The sequence below is a fragment of the Falco rusticolus genome, chromosome 11, assembly GCF_015220075.1.
Source record: "Falco rusticolus isolate bFalRus1 chromosome 11, bFalRus1.pri, whole genome shotgun sequence".
In the NCBI taxonomy this organism is placed as follows: domain Eukaryota; kingdom Metazoa; phylum Chordata; class Aves; order Falconiformes; family Falconidae; genus Falco; species Falco rusticolus.
The window spans coordinates 19049467-19058929 of NC_051197.1; the positions used below are offsets into that span (position 1 = coordinate 19049467).

The window sequence follows — 9463 nt, forward strand, 5'->3', positions numbered from 1 at the left end:
CCTGGGTAGGCTGAAAAATTTAAGAGCAAATACCTTATTTATGCTGATCATATTCAACCAATTTGATTAATATAGTATTATGGTAGTTAAGTAATTGGTGTATTAATATTACTGATCTCAATCCTTTGTTCCCTACAGAATAAGGTGATCATCTTAACACCTGCTATCTGCAATAGTGGCACATAGAACAAAAGAACACCTTCAATCACTGGAACCTTTTTTAAATGAAAAATGAAATTTAGTATTAGTTGTACTCGCACTTCTGCTTTTTCCTTTTCTTCCTACGAATAAGAATTTTGAAGTCTTGTGGAGAAGATAATTATAACAGCAGTTGTTCAAGGTATGCATGAAGATGAGTTAAAATATGAATAATCTGAAAACCATCTAAAAGCTGTAGAAATGAATTTGGATTGGTTTGTTTTTTTCTTGCTTTGGAAATGTTCAGCCAAAATTTGTCTACAGGAACTGGGTGAAGAATGGGGGGGCAAAAAGCATATTAGCCTGTAGTGTTAAGAACACTGCTGCTGACATTTTTCTAGTTGACCCTATGCATGGAGCGATAGTCTTTTAAGAATGATGGTGACAGTAGACAAAAATTTCTGATATATAGCCTGTTTATCTTGTGGGGTGGTCTTTGAATTTGTGTAAAAGTTATTTGTAGACAGCCTCTAACTGTTAGTAATTTGGACTTTAAAATATATTTTGATAACTAAAACCAATTTTTGACTCTCAGTAGTCATTTAAGAGTTGTGTGTGTTAGACTGTTTAGACTTGCTTCTGTCACTAATTGACTATAAAATGCAATTTAAAACTAATTTACTAGTAATTCTTAATGATTCCATAAAATGGTTTATTGCATAGTTCTCAGTTCATAGGACACTGTCCTTGAGAAGAAAGTTGTAACTGACAGTGCTTAGTCTGCAGCAAATGTCAGCCCTAGTTAAGGCTGAAGCAAGAGTTTATGCCTCTGTTTTATTTCTATAATTGGACAGCAAAAGGAAACTCTGCACTTAATTAGTTCATTGCTGTGTAGTTCCTTCATGATAATCAGGATAAGCATGTTGATTGCCCCTGACACACAGAGGCCCATGCAGCTTTTCCCTGGAAAACTCATTGTGCAGTCGGGTTTCTTTAGGTGAAGCTTGACTTTTCCTAACTTACCTTGTAATAGGAAGTTATGTTCAGTATAACTTGTAAAAGCAACAATTTAGAATGAGGAAAACCTTTAATGCAGAGTTAAAGCTATGCATTTTTCTAAGTATGCAATAGGAAAAAAATACTGGTTGTGATCAGAGCATGTCTGATGTCAAATTCATAAGAATGTGTGATGTAATCTGGATAGAAGGTAGATTGGTTTTGTACCATGATGGAAAACTTTATACTTGATACATATGCAAAGAAGGTCAAGACCTCGCCAAAAGATAAGCTTATAGAAGACTGAGTAATAGGTATGATACTCTAAGCAAAACTTAAACCTTGAATTTATATCTATCTGCTTCTGATTTTGGAAGTTACATATATTTCTATTTTTAGTTAGTACTTTACTGTAGATTCTGAGCAAGTCATCGTTCTGTTCCATGTGCGCTTACCTTGGGACATAAAGATTACAACTACCCCATGACAATGCTGCTGTGCTGAGTACACCTAGAAGGCATTAAAATGTACATCATACCAGGAATATGACTGTTTAATCAGGTTTGATGGCTCTCATTTGGAAACTTTTTACACTTCCTGTCAGTTTAGTGGTGTGATTTTTTTTGTTATTTATTTTTAGGCTTGGTCTTCAGAACTTACTGTGTAGGAAATGTGTGATCTGGTAATAAGAGTGAATAGATCACAGGCCCAAGGGCCTCTTTATCAGGGTTCACTGTGGCAGTTTTGACTGTCTGCCATAGCAGCTAAAAAAAGTAAGCTTCCAGGATTTTTGCATCTCCTCCTTGGCTGCTGTGTAGTGAGCTCACTCATTCTTTTTCTTGCCCTAAAATAACAGAATAACCTTTCTCCTTCCATGTCCTTCTGCAGCGCTCCAGAAGAAAGACTTCTGTAGCATGCTGGAAATGCCCTGAAAGGATGTTTTTCACTTGCCTTTAATGATTTCATCACCCTTAGACTTGAGTAAAACACGTGTAAATAAATGCAGAAAGTATACATATACTTGTTATTTTCAAGTAGGATAAAGGCTGTAGACTCATCTGAAGAGGATCCGTGAGCCTTGATTAGCTGTACAAAGAGCACAACTCAAGCACCAAAAATTTAGTTCATTTATGTAGTTTCTTTACAAGCATGTTTTGTCACAGCTTAACTGCTTAGAAGTGTTCAAATCTAGACCTCCTTTATGAGCTTAACGCTCATTTCTGCCACAGCTATCTGTCCTTTAACAGACTACTCTTTTTCAGCTCAGTTCCACCCCCACTTCTCATTTTGGTTGTGTTTGCAGGCAGATTGTTTCCTTGTGGCCGCCTGCTGTGCTTACTGTTTTTCCTCCCTGTGTTAGCTGAGCAGATGAGAACAGCTGACACTTCAGTGTCGGGTTTGAGCCTTATCTTGGATGTGCTAAATTTTAGTGACTGACTTGTGAGCTGCAGGCGTGTAGGGACATGGCGGATCTGAGGCTTAGGGTAGATGGGATGTTAGCCTCTGTTTCTAAACAACTCTAGGAACGGGGCGTGAGTTTGGTAAAGCCATCAGCTGCTTATATCATAAGGACCATAAAGTCATAGAAGTCCATTGCTGTTACATTGTAAAGCATCCAAGCCTGTCTGGCAGTGGACCTCTAGCAGGGCAAGTATGGTATGATGTGTTTCTTACAATAGCAGGGGGGCAGCCAGACTTCTGTGGTGGTTATTTTTTTTTCTCCTGATTTGTATAATGGACATAGTAAAGAATAGAAGAACAGTTCAGTTTAAAGCTTAAAGCAAAGTTTGCTTCATGCTGTTGCAGCTTCTTAGCCTCAAAGGAGGAATGTGTGACATACCTGCATAGTGCAGATAGGGATTTCTTACAGAGTTTTCTATAGATGTAATGAGGTAATCTCAGGAAGAGAACAGTGTTAATAAGACCACATAGAGAACGTCAGATTGTTCAGTTATTCAGGGCAGCCTTTGTGCTGACCAAAGAGCATGGATAAAAAGCTTTTGTGCCTTATTTTAACATCAAAGTTCAATTCATGGTCCTGTAAATACTGTCAGTGTAAGTACTGCACTCTGTAATCCTGAATTTCCTAACGCAGAGTCCTTCACTGTTGCTGCTCGATTCCTTGTGACCATTGACAAAGGTTGCTGATTTTTCTTTTGGAGGACAGAACAGTATTCAGAGTGGTTCACTTTATAGTCAGTCACTATTTCAGGAGAGTAGGCAAGTCACAATGTAACCTGTAAATTATCAGGTATTCAAAGAGATTATCGTGCATCTTAGTAAAGTTTGCAAATCATGTTATGCTTACAAATAGTAATGCAAAATTCTATGTTAAAAGAAACAGAAAATGGCTGATCTACTTCATTGAAGACCATCAAAACAAAAAAGTGCCTTAATACATCTAGAGCAGCATAACTGATATGGCTGTGCTGCTGTCTAATGCAGGACTGGAAAGTTACATCTGCCCCATCTTTCAAGACCGATGCAGGGAGCAACTAAGAGCATGGTACATACATGAGATACATCTGGGGCCTCAGAGGCAGTATTCACACAACACATAGAAGATTCACCTGTATTTTCACTCTTCAGTCTCAGTGAGTAGTTGAAAAGTGAGGCATCTGTTGTGGTTTTATGGTGCAGACTAACAGTTCTGTGAATCTTTTTGTTGAATCTGCATGTCCTACCCTTCTCTCCATAGTCTGAGAGAGTCTGGACTGTACAAAATGCAAGAGGGGATGAGCAGCTCAGCTGGATGTTAAGTCTCAGCTAACCTTTAACTGGTGGAGAGAAAAGGGCTAACGCATCAGAGAGAAGAAAAAGGAAGAAAGAAGGGGAAAGCGGTATTCACACCTTCTAAATTTAGGCATCCAACCTTAGGTACTAGCCTGTCTCCATTTGCTTCACAGAGAAATGATGCTATTAAATTTTGGTTCCCCATATCATACCTTTGTGCAGTGTATGAAGTGGGGGGTGTTAATGCCTCTGCCCCTATTCCCTGGTGGCAGAAAGAAAGCAGAAAAAGTCAGCTGAGAACTTTGACCATAGTAGACTGGCTCTCCCTGGAGTAATTTAGTAATAGTGTGGCACAAATCTGAATGGGGACTAGCTCCTGCAAGCAATCTGATCGTATTGTTCAGTTATTTTCATGGCTACTACTTCCCACAGATTTTTTTTCTTAACCTGTAAGAGTTAAACCCGAAAGATTTAAAGTGAGTGGCAGTCTTCAGGAAAAAAAAATGCTAGTGTGTTGAAAGTATGTCCAGGAGGTTACGCTCTAGTTGTACAATTTGCCTCTCAGCTTTTCATACTTACTGTTTATTTCTGCAAACACTTACAAACACCCAGTACTGGGGGTGGGGTTTAGCTTGATCTCAGTGGAGTAGCAGGTAATGCTGAACTGTCATTTCCAATGAGCATTAAATATTGAAAACACGGAATCAGCCTCTCTTTGGCAAGTCTTAAGTTTCCATAAGCAGCAGGTGGTATACAAGGCAGGGCTAGGCACCTATAAAGACCTCTGTTTCTCAGCTGCGTATCTGTACCACCTGACAGCTAGTTGTCCTCTAGAGTCAGAGGAAGTAGGCGTGCCTTCCATTAGCAAAGACAGAAAGTAATATTGCTTAGAGACTTTTCCTCTTGTGAGCTTTCCTTTTTGTGACTCTTCATCTTAGAACGTTTTCTCTGCAGACAGTGCTTTGAGAGGTGGGCTGCCTGAAAGACACAGTAGAACATGAACTGTGGCATTTGTGGTGCTAAACAGGATTTGGTGAGGTGGGGGGAGAGAGCTGGAAACTTACGTCTTCAAGTAGCTCTCATTTGAGCACTCTCATTTCAAAAAGCAAGTGAAAGCATATGTTGCCTCAGTGGCTGATCTGGACAGGTATGAGAAACGTTAGTCAGTCCCCCTTGGTTTCTTGCAGCTCTAGAGCAAGGAGCAAGGCAACCTGGAGTTTTAAAAAAAACAGCCAGGACTAGCCAAAAAGAGTAATAATTAGCAAGAAGAAAGATGAGAAACAAGCACAACCCTTTTATTAAACTGTTCATGCCCTGGGAAATGGGCGATTCTGTGAGATACGTTTGGGCATCCTCCTTAAAATAGTCTTGTCAGTACAGCATCACATTTGAGGCAGCATTAAAAGTAGTGGCAGGGCTGGAAAGACCAGGAACAAAGGCCACCAACTTTCTGACCAGTGTTTTGGGGATCTGTGAGCCAGGTTTATCTTCCCAGTGACTTTGCTACCATAGTTGAATGTGCAGACTGAAGTCCTAGACTTAAGAAGGTGTGTCAATCAGAATAACGCAGTAAGTGTGGCCCAGATGTCTACCTGTTTGTTGGTTTTACTGTGCTAGCCTGCAGTTACCCCAAGACAACAGCTCCCTACAGAGTCCCTTCTCCCAGAACAGACTAGAGCTGACACATCGGTGATCATAAGGCAGTCACATCTCGCCACTATGAAAGCTTCCCCCTTAGAAGTCAGTCCCCAGAATGCTTTGGTAGCCTACACATAAAGGCAGTCTTTAGTACATTTTTGCGTGCTATGGTTGCCTGCAGGAGCTGCATGCAAAGATCAGAGAACAAAGCCAGTGGGGTTATTGACTGGTACATCATTGCAAGCCACATTGAATCAATGCCATTTCTGGCACTTTTTTAGCCTCTTAAATTTCATGGGATATGTAACTGAATGGAACACATTGTGGGGCAGCAGCAGCTTCCTGGACAGCCCTACAATTTGGTTAGAAGTAGTCATCACTACAGGGAGTTTGAAGGACTTTGGGTACAGCTTTATTAAGCTGTAAACACTCAGATCAGGATTTACATCATAAATCTTGCCTTTTGGTTCTACTAAAATGGGAGTGTCTACAAATCAGGTTAATATAATTTAACAGTGCAGTAAACTAACAAAAAAGATCATAATTGGTAGTGTTATCTAAGAAGCCAGAACAACCCTGCATACAGCTGCCAGCTAAGATCTGACTCATCTAAGGTATTTTATAGCAACCATATGTTAGGCATGTCTATCTTGCCTATTATGCAAAAAAAAAAAAAAAAAAAACAAACAACCAAAAACATTTCAAAAACACTTCCTAATCAGGATTTGTCACTGAGCAGGATTTTCCCTAAACATCCCAGTAGTGCAAGTGCTACCTACAGTCAGGAGGAAGCTTTTTGTAGACAATTCCAACTTTTTAATGTAACAAATAGAAGAAATGGCTATAAATCTGGCTAGTACCAATTCAGCAAGGCTGGCTGTAGTTCAAAGTATAGGTATGTTACTTTAGCATTTGATGGGCATCACTCTGGATTCCTAACATCACTTAGAAGTTCTGTGTTAGACGGTAACTTCAGAATACCTGTGCTTGTTGTGATAAAAAACTTGGGTGTTTCAATTAGGTAGAATAATCATTACATTTTAATAAAGGCAGGCACTGTTGTAAACCCCACTGGCTATTGATTTTTTGAGCAAGTTTTACATCCAGTTCACTTTCACACAGAAGCCTGCCAAAGCCTACAGCCCTCTGCAGTCTGACTTTAGTCCTTCTTGCACAAAGACTGGTTAAATGTTCATCAGCCTTAACTGTCCCTAGGCTTTTGCTGCAGTATCCCAGTAAGAAGTAAGAAAGATGGGGGATGAAGCCGCAGCCCTGACACTGCCTTCTATTCCCCAAAGGGCAGTATTTTTACTGCTTAAAGCTCTGATGAAAAAGCTCCTGTTGATGCAAATGAGAGCAAATGGTTGTCCTGGTAATTACATACCTTGTTTAGGAGTCACAATCTCATTTTTTTGAAGAGAAGCCCTTCACTTAAAAGCTTTTTTGAATACATTCTTTTTTTCTGAACAGTGGGCTCTCAACAAAAAAAAGGAGATTTTTTGCTGCTTAAGATCCTTGGCTTACTGTAAAATTTCACAACTAGAAATGTAGTTAAAAGTATTTCTTCCTTATTAAGATAATTTCTTTGGAAGGCCTTTGAAAACTTGGAAAATGAGTGATTTTAGAGATACTACATTAGCCCTCAACAGCTCTGGGTCAAACACGTGTCATCTCTGCTAACTATTCATTTCTAAGATCCTCCCAAGCTCTACCTTTTTGTACACTGAACATCTGATGCTTCTTGTTTTTCTTCTATAACCACAGATGTGCCCTCTTCAAAAAACTCACGATCTCAAAATACTAAACTGACAAGCTGAGTGTCAAACCACACACCCCAAGCAGCAAGCAGTGCTGAAGAAAAACAGAATCACACTTGAAAAAAACCCAGAAGAAATCACACAAATTGTTTCCTATGAATTAATCTGAAATGTTTTCAACTCATTGCAGGCATTGTTTCTTAAGAACGCAAATGCCATTTGATGCTTTTAGGTTTTACGTTTACTGTATAAATGGAGTCTGCTCTTGGAAAGATTACTTTGAACAACACTTTACGTTTTCTTGTTGAGTTTTATCTCTCTTTGAGCTAAACCGGAGCCTTGCTGTGGGACCAAGATGGGTCTCCTTGTTTGCCACAAAGCAGCACGGGTGCTCCTGTGCTAGTTGAGTTACAGGCTAAGGTAAGTGAGTGAGGCCTCTTCACTAGGAACGTGTGGTTCTGAGCCTCCCTGGTTCAGAGCCCCCATGTGTTGCTCACCGAGAGTGCACCGGAGAGCTGGCCAGGAGCAGAGCAAAGCTCCCATCAGCAGCAGGCAGATCCACAGCTACCGGTTTGCTGTAGCAGGTCCCCATGTCACAGAGGGCTGTTTGGGCATAGGGGAGTCAAGTGATTTGTCCAGGTCTTCGTGGACGGGCTACAGCAGAACCCATGGCTCTTTCCGCTGTAGTGCCTATGTGCAAGCCATCGCTCCTCCCATCGCAGGGACTGATGTGGGACAAGATCTGGTTGACAACACTCTCTCTAGTACTAAGGTGCCAAATATTTATAACTTGCCTTAGCAGTAATGCCATGACTTACCTAAAAGGCTTCATGATACTGTCCCGCAAAGAATGGCACGTAGAAGTAGTAGAAGGGTCATTTTCATGCTGAAAAAATATGTAAGACCAGCTAGCTTGTTTCTTAATCAAACTGTCAAGCACAGAATCATCAGGGTTGGAAGGCACTTCTGGAGATCATCTAGTCCAGCCTGCTTCTAAAGCAGGTTCTTCTAGAGCAGGTTGCATAGAATTGCATCCAGGCAGGTTTTAAATGTCACCTTATCTCTGCAGTTCAAAATTTGTCATAGCATTAAAAGAAAAAAAAAAAAAAAGGTTAAAATTTAAAAGCATAGCTACAAATATGTATTTAGCTGCCTTGAAGGCTCTCTGGCAATATGCATCTGTAAGATAACACTGTTGTACAGGTTTCACTGAAGAAACATCCTTTTTTTAATCTGGTGATTCAAAGGCAAAACATTGACCTCTGGTTTTGGTACTAGACTGCTGGCTGATCTTCTGTAAAGATCTGTGTAAGAGTAATGCTGGGTTCTGGGTTATGTTGTTTATATTTTAAGGGTTTGAGTCAAAAACTGGATTTATTTTTCCCTAGTTCATCTCTACCTCGCAACCTTGAATACAAGGGAGATGATACCTGAAGCAAAGCTGATAAAGTTACCAGTACTAAGAAGCATGTGTGCTGAGGGTGGGGAGAGGGAGGCACAGCAGCGTAGATATGTATCTTCACATCCTTATTTCCTTTACAAACGGAGGAAGGAAGTTCCCTGCAGGTTAGCCTAAGAGTATCCGCTCTTACAGTCTGAGAGCTAGCTAAGTACAATTTCCAAGAGCCACAGGCTTTTAAAAATAATGAACTTAATATTTCACATGTTTTCCTATACCTAGTGGTACTGAAAACCTTTTACTAAAAATTCGTAACTGGGTATTACAGCCATAAGAATTATAGACACCTCAGCTTGTTTCATATCTCTGCTCTGTTCCTGTCTCTTCCCTCTTCCAAATCTTTCCTATACTTCCTGTCCTAGGGCCTGGCCATTCCTTTCTACTTTACCTCTTCACTAATTCCACCAGCTGGCACTCATCATCCTGCCTGCTCTGTGTCTACCCCTGTAAAGATCCTACCGAACAGTCAGTTTCCATAGCAGGAGACCCCTGGGCTTCTCGCCCCTCATGCCAGCTCCCTGCACCCTGCATGGAGAAGAGGAAGGGATGGCACTGCCTGGCAAGGGCCACCTCACGCCTCCCATCCACACACCAAGCTCCTGCAGGGCTTATTTTTTCAGCACAGGATGGGAAATGGGCCATCTCTCCCCTCCCTTCTTGAAAGGGGCTCGCTCACACATGTTGGTTTGGTGCCCATTTACACAGGCGGCCTCTCCAAGGCTGGAGGGACACTAGCCCGAGG

At 40.8% G+C, this 9463-nt stretch overlaps 1 protein-coding gene across 6 annotated transcripts in view; it reads left to right on the forward strand.

Annotated features, from left to right (window-relative positions):
* The window catches only part of RPAP2 (RNA polymerase II associated protein 2), a 63156-nt gene that overhangs the window by 40761 nt on the left and 12932 nt on the right, over positions 1-9463 (forward strand). For 2 of the 6 annotated variants that reach the window (XR_005106812.1, XR_005106815.1), the window contains exon 13: positions 139-340. Coding sequence is in view for 1 of the 6 variants with exons in the window: in XM_037404660.1 (XP_037260557.1) it covers positions 139-148 (10 nt within the window). In the remaining 5 variants the exon portion in view is untranslated. Of the gene's footprint in view, positions 1-138; positions 1679-3579; positions 7101-7269; positions 8829-9463 lie in introns of those variants that run through there. The other 4 variants (XR_005106816.1, XR_005106813.1, XR_005106814.1 and 1 more) reach the window with 4 other exon arrangements.